Raw genomic sequence first — 18,674 nt, 5'->3', positions numbered from 1 at the left:
CTGACTTTCGTTTCGTCGCTCTGTCCTATACATGTGCGAGACGTGGGTCCTTTCTTTTTATTAATTATTCCACCTTGGACGCGGATTACATCTTGGCAGAACTTTTGCATTGCAAACTATGATATGGTATTTGCCACGTCAATGTACATAGCGTGTGGTCTACTGGAGTTGGTTTTCTCTTTCGTAATCCTCCTGCAAATTTGCGTTCTTTTATGGCGTAGGATTGCCACATCTCGTTCAACGACATGTTTATCGACATTCGAAGCGATATCTCTCTGATTCTTGCAGGCTTTGTGACGTTTTCTATGCTTGGTGTTCCACGGTGTTGTTGCAATCACCCAAATGACTGATCAAGAACCTAACACGGAAATCGTTACCATTCTTCTTGGTTGTTTAAGCTTTTTCCACTCGTTGATATTTTTTAGATATTCTCCACTTTATGTGCACCCAAGCGATACATTATCCACAAAAGACATGGATTGCACCTGTGAAAAATGTACTTTAAAACGAACATCTCTCGTAAAGTTCTCGTTGGACTCTTTGAAACCTTCGGAGACTGTAGCCACCTTGACGGCGACTCGAAAGGATCGTTCAAACGATGAAAAATCCTCGAGCTTGAAACGTATGTCGGCGGATAGTTTACTTGATATAGAAACTTGGACATCGCAAAGCAGTAAGACAAAATCCTGGATTGAATCATGTGACTATGAAGACGTCAGAAAACTTAAAATGCGTCTTGGACCAAGAAAGGTGTCATTGGCTCAGTCCTCTCATGGAGAGGGCGAATTGCTGGAAGTCACGTGTAAGTCAAGAGCCTCGACCTGGTGTGATAGGTATGCATGTATGTCAACATCTACATCTGGTGTAAATGATGTCTCTAGTGGAACGACATCTATCGAACATGTATCAAACAATATTGCTCATGATCGATTGTCGTTCTCGTCCGAAAATGTTCAAGAAGTTGATAAGCCAGGTAGCCGCGGTTGTATTTTTGGGAACATGAAATAACTCTTGAACATACTTCTAGTGAGCGTAAGCCTAGATCAAAACGATTAAGCTCGTTTTGTATTCTTATCCGTGCTCTTTCACCAAATCGTCAGCGATCCAAATCATTGACAGAAAAGCCCAAGATCTTAGTGAAAAAATTCAAACGTTCCCAGTCGGTGCCTTCAATAAAAATTCATCATCATCAAACTCAATTTAATGATCGCGAAAAAAAATGTGATTTTTCTCAAGATGAAACAAAACCTGGCCTTTTATCTTTGCATGAAAACCTAAAAACAAACATACAAGGAACGATTGACATCCTTCGTTCTGTCTCCTTCGAAATCTCATAAACGCTTAAAGAGACGGGCGTCCTCCCCTGAAAAAAAGAATGATGTAGAAGTTGCCCGTCATAACCCACAGTTGGCAAAACCTGAAAGAGGAAGATCACAGTCTTGTGTACCTGCAATATCTTCCCAAGAAGTCAGCGGTGACACTCTCACGGAACTCCCTGTCATGCGGAGAGTGAAACCTAAAACGAAAGGCTGCGATATGATGTCGAGATTAAGTTCTAACTCGACCAACTCGACTAAGTCTACAAGGTTTAGTATGGAGTGGGATCCCATAGGATCCATGGAGGGGTATGACGAAAATGATGTTTTACCCCCTTTTCCGAACTACCGTCCAAACAAAGGAAAACTTGTAAAGCGTGAAGTTTCTGTGTCTGCATCCGAAGTCCAGACCTCGGATTCAAACCCTGTCGTGGAAAGAACTAGTATGTATAGCTTGGACTGGGATCCAACATCTGTTCAGATGCGATGCAGCATTGTGTCACGTGATAGTCTGACGTCACTTGACGATATCACTAGGAACGAGCATAAGTTGTATGATATACAAAACTGTCAAGGACCGAAGAAAACAGTGTGGGTGTAAAGGCATGTTTACAAACATGTTTCCCTTCAATTTTGTCAATGCCAGTCTACTTCAGAACACGACTGTCTCTGATCACGATATCATTTCTAATGGTGCCATTGCTAATCACAGTACCATTCCTGATCACAGTACCATTGCTAGTCACAGTACCATGGCTGATATCTGTACCATTAATGATCACAGTACCATTGCTGATCACAGTACCATTCCTGATCACAGTACCATTGCTAGTCACAGTACCTTTGCTAGTCACAGTACCATTCCTGATATCTGTACCATTAATGATCACAGTACCATTCCTGATCACAGTATCATTTACATCGATGGTAACTAAAACTATATACGCAGTTTTTGGTTTGGAAATGTGTAGAAAGATAATAAATCATTTAATCAATTATTCTTGTGTTGACGAATGTACGAGAAAAATATTTTACATAGTAAAATGTATTTTATTTATATTTATTGAATATTGAAAATAGACCATATTTATATAATTTTGCGATACCCAAAACAGTCACTTTTCTTATTTGTTGTCTTTTAAATAAATAAATTATAACAAACATGTCTTGTAAATTTGCCCCATATTCGAATTGGAAATAAGAAAACGGCATAGGACAGAATAATTATTTCAAATCATGTATGCGATACGATGGTCATCTTGTGATCTTCTATTTTGACCTTGATTGCCGATCGGCTGTTTTTGGTGATTTTGTTGATTGGAGCTTTCTCCTCGCGTCTTTTCAACAAAACATCAACAATCTTGTTGAGAATTGGCGCGACCTCCTGAATAAAATGTTGCATTCGTAAAATGGTTCGAGAGCGAACATTTTATTGTGATCGTTACTTAAATAATTTGTTTCTCAAATGTTGTAATAAAATTTAGATCATCACAAAAGATATCGTATTTACTAAACCAACTTCATTCCCCCAAAACTCCAACATTAGTGACCAGTCTCTCTCACTATACATACCATTAAACCAGCACGACCATCTAGGCTCCCGTCAGCCAGTTTGCGTCCGTCTTTGTTGCAAGTTTTCAAAACGGGAATTTGCCATTGCTCTTGAAAGTCACGAAGTTCTTCTTCGGTGACCTCGCTATGGAGTACTTTGTCAAACTTGAGCTTATTCATCAAGGAAATAATTCATCAAAAAATTCAGTAAAGACAAACATAATCTAACTTATCCTTACAAAGTATACATTTTAATGCTGTTGGCTGTTTGAAATGCTGCTTTCAAACTGTTTTCCAATCCTCTTACCCAGACCCCACCTATGCACTTGACCCTAATCAAAGATATATTGATATGAGTATAGTGGATCGGTGTTTAGTGATAAAAGGTTCCAAAGGATATTTAGTCCCAATAGTTATTTTCGGCAGCTCATCCAGTTCTTCGCATGTTCTGGTGATCAAGAACGGCAAATCATCGAAACTGGCTCTGATTTTGCATACGATATAATGTTTTATTAAAAGCATAATATGAATCGATTAAAACAAAGTTAAATTCACTGAAAGTCACCTGTCTATAAAGAGAAGAAGAATATCACGGCATCCGGTTTCATTTGTGAAGACTGGAAAAATTAAAGACAAGGTTAATAAAGAATCATCAGGTCTTCACGACGTCCGAAGTTATGAAGACGAAGAGCAGTAGGTATCAAAGAGGGTAAAATTATCCACGAGAGGACAATGAATGATAGGAGAGTACAGTAGTTAATCAAAGAAAAGACAATAACTATCAACGAGAGGACATTAATTGATAGGAGAGTACAGTAGTTATCAAGCGATAAGGGGGAGAGCATCTAGTTGCATCATTGCCACACCGAACTCTGACTCCGAATAAATTTTCAAGCAAAAACTTAGTTGCATTATTTTGGCGTATGGTGTTAAAACAATGAACTCACTTTTTTGATGTGTTCAAACTTTTTCATCGCGTAATCTCCAACATCCCAGAAATGAAGTTGAAATAGAACGACTTCGGACGAGGATATTAACTGCATGAAAATTGACATCCATAATTTCAACTAGCATAATTTTTGGTCAAGTTATGCAAATCAATTCCTGAGAAACGACCAAAAGAAACAGACCTTTGCAGGCCAATATATCAAAGTCGTTTGGATCCCAGGAGTTTCAGCGTACGTCGAAGCAAGTTCTGGAAGGAAAACAAATTATATATACTTTCTAGGTAATTCATTCCACAAATCATAGGACATTACTAGTTGTGAACTTTGACAAAAGATCATTGAAATGCTATTGTGGAGAATTGCACACGTTTCTTGAACTACCTTTTCCAGCAAGCTTTGCTACCGTACTTGTTTTACCAACAGCTGCTTTTCCAAGCAGTAACAGTTTGTATGGGACTATCGGAGGAGCTATACCAGACGGGAGGGCAGGTTTCTCCAAAATTCCTGAATGACAAGTAAAAAGACAACAATTATGTTTTGCAGTGTAGATAATTTTACCTGACGTCATAGCCGCCATATTGGAGTACCAATTGACAAGAAGTGTAATGTAATTTTTGTTTGCAACACCAATATTGCTGGTTCATTTAAGGTTTCAATTATTTTATTTGCAGTTTAAGAATTGCGTAGAACATGAAAACGCTCTCAGTTGGTTAAAATTACTAAATGACGAATGGTATTTGAGTTGAGTAAAGGAATAGGTATCAATGCTGTGGAAAGGTTATATCAAGAAAGGAAAAAAGGATGTCGTATAATTAAGGTGGTTATTTTCTATACAAGGACAAGGTAAGATAAAATTATTGATGGGTTCTCTGACCGAATATTCTTCGTTTATTTCGTCTTAAGAGAATGCCAAGGAATTCTTTTCCTTCCTGACTTTCCAGCCAATCATAATGCACGAAATGGTGGCGTTTCTTTCTATCAGACATGATCATGGACATTATTCTCTATCGTTACGCATGGTCGTAGGTTGTAAACAAAAGACACGCCATATTTTCTTAGCAGCAAGGAACTTCATGTAGTACAAAATATGATGAAACACATCCATTTCAGCCATGTAACTCTTACATTTCAACCTTTAATTCTTACACTCTTTTATTTAACTCTATTATACAAGACCAAATAAGTCGAAAATGCGACTATAGGGTTATATAACGTTCTAGTCGCACTGGTGTGACATCATATATTAAATATTAACTAAAGAACCAAGTAATTTTGGAATTAAAAAGAACATGACACAACTCATAGGATTACATAATAGCACCTATACTGCAATAAAACTATTGAACCTAGAGCTATCGAACATCTAAATCTCTGTGGAATCACCATATGACCATAGTCTAGTCCAGGGGTCTCCAAACTTACAGCCAGAGGGCCACATGAACTTTCATCCAGCATGTTGAGGGCCGAAGAATATAAAAAATTTCCACGTTATCCTTCAGCTTTTTAAATTTCGCAATGTGCTTGAAACGGAAGTAGGAAGTTCGGAGAAAAATTGACGTAAGCCACTCTTGCTAGTTGGCTTGGGACATAACGGGAACTTTCTGCACAAAGTTTATTTTGTTTAATAATATTATTATTTTTTTCTTAAGTGCCTCTGCGGGTCGGATTGAGAGGCCCAACGGGCGCATCTGGCCCGCAGGCCGTAGTTTGGAGACCCTGGTCTAGTCCATTGATGTGCACTTAGCAAAGATTATGCCATTCTGTTGCCTTATTTGTGAAGTAATTATTTTGATTATGCAAAATAATTAATTCGTGCTCACCACATGAAAATACGTAACTTACTGTTCAATTGCTTTAGTATTTTGGGCGCGAAAGATTTTGTGTTTCTTTGAAACTTTGAAGTATGTAACATCAATCTCGTCCGAATATTAAAGTATTACCTGCTTTCAAATTGCAATGATCATTTTCTGGAACTGGTGAGCACATTTTCGTAGAAATTAGAATTGTCGATTTTTCTCAATATTTACATTTTTTACTGTTGTCAAGTGTCAACGTTGACTTTGAATAAGTATTATAGAAGCCTTACTGCTTCTCAATTTGATATAAAGCTTCTTTAGCACTAAAAATATGTGATATTTGCTCTCAATGTAAGAGGATTGTACAAAAGTAAAAATCACCTACTTTCTTATAATTTTCTTGAGTATGTTTTCCATAAATATCTTTTTCCTTTAACCTATATTTTGTCTACCAGTTGTGTAGATATTAATTATGCCATTGCTTACAAATATGAAGCATATATTTCAGTAATCAGAGCAATGTTTTCTTTAGAATGTCAGTGGTCATGTGTATTAATGTCATAAATGTTGTTCTCTCTCTGTACATATAGCCTTAAAATAAGTGTTCTTGGTGATTTAACATTACGTAATGAATATGAAATTCTAGGTTCGGTTTTTGTGTAGTTAATGGCCAAGAAAGTTCCCTTCAAAGTGGTGCATGCAACCGGAGCTGATGATGGATATAAGCAAGGGCATTAGAAATTCATTCCCCAACAACAAGAGGATGGCGATCCTCAAAGTAAGAGACAGTGTTTTTTAAGGTTTGTTTTCATGTAGTGCTAGCTGATATCAAAAATCGTGAATTATAGTCGTTTGTAAAAATTGTGAAAATTTGTGAAATCATGAATTATAGTCTTTTGTGAAAAATTGTGAAAATTGTGACAATTTGTGAAAATTCGTGAATTATAGTCTTTTGTAAAAATTGTGAAATTTTTGAAAAAGTGAATTATAGTCTTTTGTGAAAATTGTGAAAATTTTGAAAATGCATGAATTATAGTCTTTTGTGAAAAATTGTGAAAATTTGTGAAAATCGTGAATTATAGTCTTTTTGTGAAAATTGTAAAAATTGTGAAAATTGAAATCGTGAATTATAGTCTTTTTGTAAAAAAATGTGAAAATTTGTGAAAATGCGCGAATTATAGTCTTTTTGTGAAAAATTGTAAAAAATTGTGACAATTTGTGAAAATTCGTGAATTATAGTCTATTTGTAAAAAATTGTGAGAATTTTTGAAAATGCGTGAATTATAGTCTTTTTGTAAAAAATTGTGAAAATTTTGAAAATGCGTGAATTATAGTCTTTTTGTGAAAAATTGTAAAAAATTGTGAAAATTTGTGAAAATGCGTGAATTATAGTCTTTTTGTGAAAAATTGTGAAAATTTGTGAAAATGCATGAATTATAGTCTTTTTGTAAAAACATGTGAAAACTTTTGAAAATGCGTGAGTTATAGTCTTTTTGGGAAAAATTGTGAAAATTTGTTAAAATGCGTGAATTATAGTCTTTTTGTGAAAAATTGTGAAAATTTTTTAAAATGCGTGCATTATGGTCTTTTTGTGAAAAATTGTAAAAATTTTATAAAATGCATGAATTATAGTCTTTTTGTGAAAAATTGTGAAAATTTTTGAAAATGCGTGAAATATAGTCTTTTTGGCAAAAATTGTGAAAATTTTTGAAGATGCGTGAATTATTGGCTTTTTGTGAAAAATTGTGAAAAATTTTGAAAATGCGTGAATTATAGTCGTTTTGTAAAAAATTGTGAAAATTTGTGAAAATGCGAATTATAGTCTTTTTGTGAAAAATTGTAAAAAATTGTGAAAATTTGTGAAAATGCGTGAATTATAGTCTTTTGTGAAAAATTGTGAAAATTTTTGAAAATGCGTGAATTATAGTCTTTTTGTGAAAAATTGTGAAAATTTTTGAAAATGAATTATAGTCTTTTGTGAAAATTGTAAAATTGTGAAAATTTGTGAAAATGCGTGAATTATAGTCTTTTTGTGAAAAATTGTAAAATTGTGAAAATTTGAAAATGCGTGAATTATAGTCTTTTGTAAAAATTGTGAAAATTTTGAAAATCGTGAATTATAGTCTTTGTGAAAAATTGTGAAAATTTTGAAAATGCGTGAATTATAGTCTTTGTGAAAATTGTGAAAATTTGTGAAAATGTGAATTATAGTCTTTTGTGAAAAATTGTAAATTGTGAAAATTTGTGAAAATGCGTGAATTATAGTCTTTTGTGAAAAATTGTGAAAATTTTGAAAATGCGTGAATTATAGTCTTTTGTGAAAAATTGTGAAAATTTTTGAAAATGTGAATTATAGTCTTTTTGTGAAAAATTGTAAAATTGTGAAAATTTGTGAAAATGCGTGAATTATAGTCTTTTTGTGAAAATTGTAAAATTTTTGAAAATGCGTGAATTATAGTCTTTTTGTGAAAAATTGTGAAAATTTTTGAAAATGCGTGAATTATAGTCTGTTTGTGAAAAATTGTATAATTTTTGAAAATGCGTGAATTATAGTCTTTTTGTGAAAAATTCTGAAAATTTTTGAAAATGCGTGAATTATAGTTTTTTTGTAAAAATTGTGAAAATTTTTGAAAATGCGTGAATTATAGTCTTTTTGTGAAAAATTGTGAAAATTTTGAAAATGCGTGAATTATAGTCTTTTGTGAAAAATTGTGAAAATTTTGAAAATGCGTGAATTATAGTCTTTTGTGAAAAATTGTGAAAATTTGTGAAAATGCGTGAATTATAGTCTTTTGTGAAAAATTGTGAAAATTTTTGAAAATGCGTGAATTATAGTCTTTTTGTGAAAAATTGTGAAAATTTTGAAAATGCGTGAATTATAGTCTTTTTGTGAAAAATTGTGAAAATTTTTGAAAATGCGTGAATTATAGTCTTTTGTGAAAAATTGTGAAAATTTTGAAAATGCGTGAATTATAGTCTTTTGTGAAAAAATTGTGAAAACTTTTGAAAATGCGTGAATTATAGTCTTTTGTGAAAAATTGTGAAAATTTTGAAAATGCGTGAATGATAGTCTTTTTGTAAAAAATTGTGAAAATTTTTGAAAATGCGTGAATTATAGTCTTTTTGTAAGAAATTGTGAAAATTTTGAAAATCCGTGAATTATAGTCTTTTTGTGAAAAATTGTGAAAATTTGTGAAAATGCGTGAATTATAGTCTTTTGTAAAAAATTGTAAAAAATTGAAAATTTTTAAAAATGCGTGAATTATAGTCTTTTTGTGAAAAATTGTGAAAATTGTGAAAAAAATGCGTGAATTATAGTCTTTTGAAAAATTGTAAAAATTTGTGAAAATGCGTGAATTATAGTCTTTTGTAAAAATTGTGAAAATTTTGAAAATCGTGAATTATAGTCTTTTTGAAAAATTGTGAAAATTTTTGAAAATGCGTGAATTATAGTCTTTTGTGAAAAATTGTGAAAATTGTGAAATTTTTGAAAATCGTGAATTATAGTCTTTGTAAAAATTGTGAAAATTTTTGAAAATGTGTGAATTATAGTCTTTTGTGAAAAATTGTGAAAATTTTTGAAAATGCGTGAATTATAGTCTTTTGTGAAAATTGTGAAAATTTTGAAAATGTGAATTATAGTCTTTTGTGAAAATTGTGAAAATTTTGAAAATGCGTGAATTATAGTCTTTTTGTGAAAAATTGTGAAAATTTTTGAAAATGCGTGAATTATAGTCTTTTTGTGAAAAATTGTAAAAATTTTGAAAATGTGTGAATTATAGTCTTTTTGTGAAAATTTGTGAAAATGCGTGAATTATAGTCTTTTTATGAAAAATTGCAAAAATTTGTGAAAAGCGTGAATTATAGTCTTTTTATGAAAAATTGTAAAAAATTGTGAAAATTTTTGAAAATACGTGAATTATGGTCTGTTTGTAAAAAAATGTGAAAATTTTTGAAAATGCGCTAATTATAGTCGTTTTGTGAAAAATGGCAAAAATTTTTGAAAAGCGTGAATTATAGTTTTTTTTGAAAAATTGTGAAAATTTGTGAAAATGTGGGAATTATAGTCTTTTGTGAAAAATGTGAAAATTTTGAAAATCGTGAATTATAGTCTTTTTGTGAAAAATTGTGAAAATTTTTGAAAATCGTGAATTATAGTCTTTTGTGAAAAATTGTGAAAATTTTTGAAAATCGTGAATTATAGTCTTTTGTGAAAAATTGTGAAAATTTTGAAAATCGTGAATTATAGTCTTTTTGTGAAAAAAAAATTGTGAAAATTTTGAAAATGCGTGAATTATAGTCTTTTTGTAAAAAATGTGAAAATTTTGAAAATGCGTGAATTATAGTCTTTTGTGAAAAATTGTGAAAATTTTTGAAAATGTGTGAATTATAGTCTTTTGTGAAAAATTGTGAAAATTTTTGAAAATCGTGAATTATAGTCTTTTGTGAAAAATTGTGAAAATTTTGAAAATGCGTGAATTATAGTCTTTTGTGAAAAATTGTGAAAATTTTGAAAATGCGTGAATTATAGTCTTTTTGAAAAATTGTGAAAATTTTGAAAATGCGTGAATTATAGTCTTTTGTGAAAAATTGTGAAAATTTGTGAAAATGCGTGAATTATAGTCTTTTGTGAAAAATTGTAAAATTGTGAAAATTTTTGAAAATCGTGAATTATAGTCTTTTGTAAAAAATGTGAAAATTTTTGAAAATCGTGAATTATAGTCTTTTGTAAAAATTGTGAAAATTTTGAAAATCGTGAATTATAGTCTTTTGTGAAAAATTGTGAAAATTTTTGAAAATGCGTGAATTATAGTCTTTTGTGAAAAATTGTGAAAATTTTTGAAAATCGTGAATTATAGTCTTTTTGAAAAATTGTAAAAATTGTGAAAATTTGTGAAAATGCGTGAATTATAGTCTTTTGTAAAAATTGTGAAAATTTTTGAAAATCGTGAATTATAGTCTTTTTGTAAAAATTGTGAAAATTTTGAAAATCGTGAATTATAGTCTTTTGAAAAATTGTGAAAATTTTGAAAATCGTGAATTATAGTCTTTTGTGAAAAATTGTGAAAATTTTTGAAAATGCGTGAATTATAGTCTTTGTGAAAAATTGAAAATTTTGAAAATGCGTGAATTATAGTCTTTGTGAAAAATTGTGAAAATTTGTGAAAATGCGTGAATTATAGTCTTTTGTGAAAAATTGTGAAAATTTTGAAAATGCGTGAATTATAGTCTTTTGTGAAAAATTGTAAAATTTTGAAAATGCGTGAATTATAGTCTTTTTGTGAAAAATTGTGAAAATTTTTGAAAATGCATGAATTATAGTCTTTTTGTGAAAAATTGTAAAAATTTGTGAAAATTTGTGAAAATCATGAATTATAGTCTTTTTGAAAAATTGTAAAAATTGTGAAAATTGTGAAAATGCGTGAATTATAGTCTTTTGTAAAAAATTGTGAAAATTTTGAAAATCGTGAATTATAGTCTTTTGTGAAAAATTGTGAAAATTTTTGAAAATGCGTGAATTATAGTCTTTTTGTGAAAAATTGTGAAAATTTTTGAAAATCGTGAATTATAGTCTTTTGTGAAAAATTGTGAAAATTTTGAAAATGCATGAATTATAGTCTTTTGTGAAAAATTGTGAAAATTTTTAAAAATGCGTGAATTATAGTCTTTTGTGAAAAATTGTGAAAATTTTTGAAAATGCGTGAATTATAGTCTTTTGTGAAAAATTGTGAAAATTTTGAAAATCGTGAATTATAGTCTTTTGTAAAAATTGTGAAAATTTGTGAAAATGCGTGAATTATAGTCTTTGTGAAAAATTGAAAATTTTGAAAATGCGTGAATTATAGTCTTTTGTGAAAAATTGTGAAAATTTGTGAAAATCGTGAATTATAGTCTTTTGTGAAAAATTGTAAAAATTGTGAAAATTTGTGAAAATTCGTGAATCTTTTTGTAAAAATTGTGAAATTTTTGAAAATGCGTGAATTATAGTCTTTTGTAAAAAATTGTGAAAATTTTTGAAAATGCGTGAATTATAGTCTTTTTGTGAAAATTGTAAAAATTGTGAAAATTTTTGAAAATGCGTGAATTATAGTCTTTTGTAAAAATTGTGAAAATTTTGAAAATGTGTGAATTATAGTCTTTTTGAAAAATTGTGAAAATTTGTGAAAATCGTGAATTATAGTCTTTTGTGAAAAATTGTGAAAATTTTTAAAATGTGAATTATAGTCTTTTGTGAAAAATTGTAAAAATTTTTAAAATGCATGAATTATAGTCTTTTGTGAAAAATTGTGAAAATTTTGAAAATGCGTGAATTATAGTCTTTTTGTGAAAAATTGTGAAAATTTTGAAAATGTGAATTATAGTCTTTTTGAAAAATTGTGAAAATTTTGAAAATCGTGAATTATAGTCTTTTGTGAAAAATTGTGAAAATTTGTGAAAATCGTGAATTATAGTCTTTTGTGAAAAATTGTAAAAATTGTGAAAATTTTGAAAATCGTGAATTATAGTCTTTTGTAAAAATGTGAAAATTTTGAAAATCGTGAATTATAGTCTTTTGTGAAAAATGTAAAAATTGTGAAAATTTGTGAAAATCGTGAATTATAGTCTTTTGTGAAAAATTGTAAAAATTGTGAAAATTTGTGAAAATCGTGAATTATAGTCTTTTGTAAAAAAATGTGAAAATTTTGAAAATGCATGAATTATAGTCTTTTGTAAAAATGTGAAAATTTTTGAAAATCGTGAATTATAGTCTTTTGTGAAAAATTGTGAAAATTTTGAAAATCGTGAATTATAGTCTTTTGTAAAAAAATGTGAAAATTTTGAAAATCGTGAATTATAGTCTTTTGTGAAAAATTGTAAAAATTGTGAAAATTTTGAAAATGCATGAATTATAGTCTTTTTGTAAAAAATGTGAAAATTTTTGAAAATGCGTGAATTATAGTCTTTTTGTGAAAAATTGTGAAAATTTTTTAAAATGTGTGAATTATAGTCTTTTTGTGAAAAATTGTAAAATTTTTAAAATGCATGAATTATAGTCTTTTTGTGAAAAATTGTGAAAATTTTTGAAAATGCGTGAATTATAGTCTTTTTGTGAAAAATTGTGAAAATTTTTGAAAATGTGTTATAGTCTTTTTGAAAAATTGTGAAAATTTTGAAAATGTGAATTATAGTCTTTTTGTGAAAAATTGTGAAAATTTGTGAAAATGCGTGAATTATAGTCTTTTTGTGAAAAATTGTAAAAAATTGTGAAAATTTTTGAAAATGCGTGAATTATAGTCTTTTTGTGAAAAATTGTGAAAATTTGTGAAAATGCGTGAATTATAGTCTTTTTGTGAAAAATTGTAAAAAATTGTGACAATTTGTGAAAATTCGTGAATTATAGTCTATTTGTAAAAAATTGTGAAAATTTTTGAAAATGCGTGAATTATAGTCTTTTTGTAAAAAATTGTGAAAATTTTTGAAAATGCGTGAATTATAGTCTTTTTGTGAAAAATTGTAAAAAATTGTGAAAATTTGTGAAAATGTGAATTATAGTCTTTTGTGAAAAATTAAAAATTGTGAAAATTTTTGAAAATGCGTGAATTATAGTCTTTTGTAAAAAATTGTGAAAATTTTGAAAATGTGTGAATTATGTCTTTTGAAAAATTGTGAAAATTTGTGAAAATCGTGAATTATAGTCTTTTGTGAAAAATTGTAAAAAAATTGTGAAAATCGTGAATTATAGTCTTTTTGTGAAAAATTGAAAATTTTTGAAAATGCGTGAATTATAGTCTATTTGTAAAAAATTGTGAGAATTTTTGAAAATGCGTGAATTATAGTCTTTTTGTGAAAAATTGTGAAAATTTTTGAAAATGTGTGAATTATAGTCTTTTTGTGAAAAATTGTGAAAAATTTTCAAAATGCGTGAATTATAGTCTTTTTGTGAAAAATTGTGAAAATTTTTGAAAATGCGTGAATTATAGTCTTTTGTGAAAAATTGTAAAAATTGTGAAAATTTGTGAAAATCGTGAATTATAGTCTTTTTGTGAAAAATTGTAAAATTGTGAAAATTTGTGAAAATCGTGAATTATAGTCTTTTGTAAAAAATGTGAAAATTTTGAAAATCGTGAATTATAGTCTTTTTGTGAAAAATTGTAAAAATTGTGAAAATTTTTGAAAATGCGTGAATTATAGTCTTTTTGTAAAAAAATGTGAAAATTTTTGAAAATGCGTGAATTATAGTCTTTTTGTGAAAAATTGTGAAAATTTTTTAAAATGTGTGCATTATGGTCTTTTTGTGAAAAATTGTAAAAATTTTATAAAATGCATGAATTATAGTCTTTTTGTGAAAAATTGTGAAAATTTTTGAAAATGCTTGAAATATAGTCTTTTTGTGAAAAATTGTGAAAATTTTTGAAAATGTGTGATTATTGTCTTTTTTGAAAAATTGTGAAAATTTTGAAAATGCAATTATAGTCTTTTGTGAAAAATTGTGAAAATTTGTGAAAATCGTGAATTATAGTCTTTTTGTGAAAAATTGTAAAAATTGTGAAAATTTTTGAAAATGCGTGAATTATAGTCTTTTGTAAAAATTGTGAAAATTTGAAAATCGTGAATTATAGTCTTTTGTGAAAAATTGTAAAATTGTGAAAATTTGTGAAAATTCGTGAATTATAGTCTTTTGTAAAAATTGTGAAAATTTTGAAAATCGTGAATTATAGTCTTTTGTAAAAATTGTGAAAATTTTTGAAAATCGTGAATTATAGTCTTTTTGTGAAAAATTGTAAAAATTGTGAAAATTTGTGAAAATCGTGAATTATAGTCTTTTGTGAAAAATTGTAAAAATTGTGAAAATTTTGAAAATGCGTGAATTATAGTCTTTTGTGAAAATTGTGAAAATTTTTGAAAATGCGTGAATTATAGTCTTTTGTGAAAAATTGTGAAAATTTTGAAAATGTGTGAATTATAGTCTTTTTGAAAAATTGTGAAAATTTTGAAAATCGTGAATTATAGTCTTTTGTGAAAAATTGTGAAAATTTGTGAAAATCGTGAATTATAGTCTTTTGTGAAAAATGTAAAAATTGAAAATTTTTGAAAATCGTGAATTATAGTCTTTTGTGAAAAAATGTGAAAATTTTTGAAAATGCGTGAATTATAGTCTTTTTGTGAAAAATTGTAAAAAATTGTGAAAATTTGTGAAAATGCGTGAATTATAGTCTTTTTGTGAAAAATTGTAAAAAATTGTGACAATTTGTGAAAATTCGTGAATTATAGTCTATTTGTAAAAAATTGTGAAAATTTTGAAAATGCGTGAATTATAGTCTTTTTGTAAAAAATGTGAAAATTTTTGAAAATGCGTGAATTATAGTCTTTTTGTGAAAAAATTGTGAAAATTTTTGAAAATGCGTGAATTATAGTCTTTTTGTAAAAAATGTGAAAATTTTTGAAAATGCGTGAATTATAGTCTTTTGTGAAAAATTGTAAAAAATTGTGAAAATTTTTGAAAATGCATGAATTATAGTCTTTTTGTAAAAACATGTGAAAACTTTTGAAAATGCGTGAATTATAGTCTTTTGAAAAATTGTGAAAATTTTTTAAAATGTGTGAATTATAGTCTTTTTGTGAAAAATTGTAAAATTTTATAAAATGCATGAATTATAGTCTTTTGTGAAAAATTGTGAAAATTTTGAAAATGCGTGAAATAGTCTTTTGTGAAAAATTGTGAAAATTTTTGAAAATGTGTGATTATGTCTTTTTGAAAAATTGTGAAAATTTTTGAAAATCGTGAATTATAGTCTTTTGTGAAAAATTGTGAAAATTTGTGAAAATGCGTGAATTATAGTCTTTTTGTGAAAAATTGTAAAAAATTGTGAAAATTTTTGAAAATCGTGAATTATAATCTTTTCGTAAAAAAATGTGAAAATTTGTGAAAATGCGTGAATTATAGTCTTTTTGTGAAAAATTGTAAAAAGTTGTGAAAATTTGTGAAAATTGGTGAATTATAGTCTTTTGTAAAATTGTGAAAATTTTTGAAAATCGTGAATTATAGTCTTTTGTAAAAATTGTGAAAATTTTGAAAATCGTGAATTATAGTCTTTTGTGAAAAATTGTAAAAATTGTGAAAATTTGTGAAAATCGTGAATTATAGTCTTTTGTGAAAAATTGTAAAAATTGTGAAAATTTTGAAAATCGTGAATTATAGTCTTTTGTAAAAATTGTGAAAATTTTTGAAAATGTGTGAATTATAGTCTTTTTGAAAAATTGTGAAAATTTGTGAAAATCGTGAATTATAGTCTTTTGTGAAAAATTGTAAAAATTGTGAAAATTTGTGAAAATCATGAATTATAGTCTTTTGTGAAAAATTGAAAATTTTTGAAAATGCGTGAATTATAGTCTTTTGTGAAAATTGTGAAAATTTGAAAATCGTGAATTATAGTCTTTTGTGAAAAATTGTGAAAATTTTTAAAATGTGTGAATTATAGTCTTTTGTGAAAAATTGTAAAATTTTATAAAATGCATGAATTATAGTCTTTTGTGAAAAATTGTGAAAATTTTGAAAATGTGTGAATTATAGTCTTTGTGAAAAATTGTAAAAATTGTGAAAATTTGTGAAAATCGTGAATTATAGTCTTTTGTGAAAAATTGTAAAAATTGTGAAAATTGTGAAAATCGTGAATTATAGTCTTTTGTAAAAAATGTGAAAATTTTTGAAAATCGTGAATTATAGTCTTTTGTGAAAAATTGTAAAAATTGTGAAAGAAAATGCATGAATTATAGTCTTTGTAAAAATGTGAAAATTTTTGAAAATCGTGAATTATAGTCTTTTGTGAAAAATTGTGAAAATTTTTAAAATATGTGAATTATAGTCTTTTGTGAAAAATTGTAAAATTTTTAAAATGCATGAATTATAGTCTTTTGTGAAAAATTGTGAAAATTTTGAAAATGCGTGAATTATAGTCTTTTGTGAAAAATTGTGAAAATTTTGAAAATGTGTTTATAGTCTTTTTGAAAAATTGTGAAAATTTTGAAAATGCGTGAATTATAGTCTTTTTGAAAAATTGTGAAAATTTGTGAAAATGCGTGAATTATAGTCTTTTGTGAAAAATTGTAAAATTGTGAAAATTTTTGAAAATCGTGAATTATAGTCTTTTGTAAAAAATGTGAAAATTTTGAAAATGCGTGAATTATAGTCTTTTGTGAAAAATTGTAAAATTGTGAAAATTTGAAAATGTGAATTATAGTCTTTTGTAAAAAATTGTGAAAATTTTGAAAATCGTGAATTATAGTCTTTTGTAAAAATTGTGAAAATTTTGAAAATCGTGAATTATAGTCTTTGTGAAAAATTGTAAAAATTGTGAAAATTTGAAAATCGTGAATTATAGTCTTTTGTGAAAAATTGTAAAAATTGTGAAAATTTTTAAATCGTAATATAGTCTTTTGTAAAAATTGTGAAAATTTTTGAAAATGTGAATTATGTCTTTTTGAAAAAATTGTGAAAATTTGTGAAAATGCGTGAATTATAGTCTTTTTGTGAAAAATTGTAAAAAATTGTGAAAATTTGTGAAAATGCGCGAATTATAGTCTTTTGTGAAAAATTGAAAATTTTTCAAAATGCGTGAATTATAGTCTTTTTGTGAAAAATTGTGAAAATTTGTGAAAATGCGTGAATTATAGTCTTTTTGTGAAAAATTGTGAAAATTTTTTAAAATGTGTGAATTATAGTCTTTTTGTGAAAAATTGTAAAAATTTTATAAAATGCATGAATTATAGTCTTTTTGTGAAAAATTGTGAAAATTTTTGAAAATGTGTGAATTATAGTCTTTTTGTGAAAAATTGTAAAAAATTGTGAAAATTTGTGAAAATGCGTGAATTATAGTCTTTTTGTGAAAAATTGTAAAAAATTGTGAAAATTTGTGAAAATGCGTGAATTATGGTCTTTTTGTAAAAAAATGTGAAAATTTTTGAAAATGCATGAATTTTGGTCTTTTTGTAAAAAAATGTGAAAATTTTTGAAAATGCGTGAATTATAGTCTTTGTGAAAAAATTGTGAAATTTTGAAAATCTGATTAATTTTAGTCTTTTGTAAAAATTGTGAAAATTTTGAAAATGCGTGAATTATAGTCTTTTGTGAAAAAGTGAAAATTTTGAAAATCGCGATGGTCTAGTCTTTGTGAAAATTGTGAATTTTTGAAAATCGTGAATTATAGTCTTTGTGAAAAATTGTGAAAATTTTTGAAAATGTGTGAATTATAGTCTTTTTTGTGAAAATTGTAAAAATTTATAAAATGCATGAATTATAGTCTTTTTGAAAAATTGTGAAAATTTTTGAAAATGTGTGAATTATAGTCTTTGTGAAAAATTGTAAAAATTGTGAAAATTTGTTGAAAATGCGTGAATTATAGTCTTTGTGAAAAAAAATTGTAAAAATTGTGAAAATTTTGAAAATCGTGAATTATAGTCTTTGTGAAAAATGTGAAAATTTTGAAAATGCATGAATTATAGTCTTTTGTAAAAAAATGTGAAAATTTTGAAAATCATTGAATTATAGTCTTTTGTGAAAAATTGTGAAAATTTTTGAAAATCGTGAATTATAGTCTTTTTGTAAAAAATGTAAATTTTGAAAATGCGTGAATTATAGTCTTTTGTGAAAAATTGAATGAAAATTTTGAAAATGCATGAATTATAGTCTTTGTGAAAATTGTGAAAATTTTTGAAAAATCGTGGATATAGTCTTTGTGAAAAATTGAAATTTTGAAAATGTAATTGCATATGGTCTTTTGTGAAAAATTGTGAAAATTTTATAAAATGCATGAATTATAGTCTTTTGTGAAAAATTGAAAATTTTGAAAATGCGTGAATTATAGTCTTTGTGAAAATTGTGAAAATTTTGAAAATGTGAATTATAGTCTTTGAAAATTGTGAGAAAATTTTGAAAATCGCATGAATATAGTCTTTTGTGTGAAAAATTGTGAAAATTTTGAAAATCGTGAATTATAGTCTTTTGTGAAAAATTGTAAAAATTGTGAAAATTTTGAAAATGCGTGAATTATGAATCTTTTTGTGAAAATTGTAAAAATTGTGAAAAT

General features: G+C 27.2%; 1 protein-coding gene across 1 annotated transcript; it reads right to left on the bottom strand.

Moving 5' to 3' along the window:
- Positions 1 to 2,360: 2,360 nt before the first annotated feature.
- On the bottom strand, positions 2,361 to 4,948 carry LOC124459018 (ciliogenesis and planar polarity effector 2-like). The gene is given in 9 exon segments (XM_047008579.1): positions 2,361 to 2,700; positions 2,889 to 3,033; positions 3,268 to 3,351; positions 3,433 to 3,443; positions 3,446 to 3,484; positions 3,815 to 3,904; positions 3,998 to 4,062; positions 4,196 to 4,318; positions 4,689 to 4,948. Coding segments are annotated over 9 exon segments (819 nt in total). The 5' UTR covers positions 4,801 to 4,948; the 3' UTR covers positions 2,361 to 2,550.
- Positions 4,949 to 18,674: the final 13,726 nt, after the last annotated feature.

Source organism: Xenia sp. Carnegie-2017, unplaced genomic scaffold, assembly GCF_021976095.1.
Source record: "Xenia sp. Carnegie-2017 unplaced genomic scaffold, XeniaSp_v1 HiC_scaffold_60, whole genome shotgun sequence".
NCBI classification, from domain to species: domain Eukaryota; kingdom Metazoa; phylum Cnidaria; class Anthozoa; order Malacalcyonacea; family Xeniidae; genus Xenia; species Xenia sp. Carnegie-2017.
Note: the sequence above shows the minus strand (reverse complement) of the source record. Positions and strands in the feature narration are given on the sequence as shown.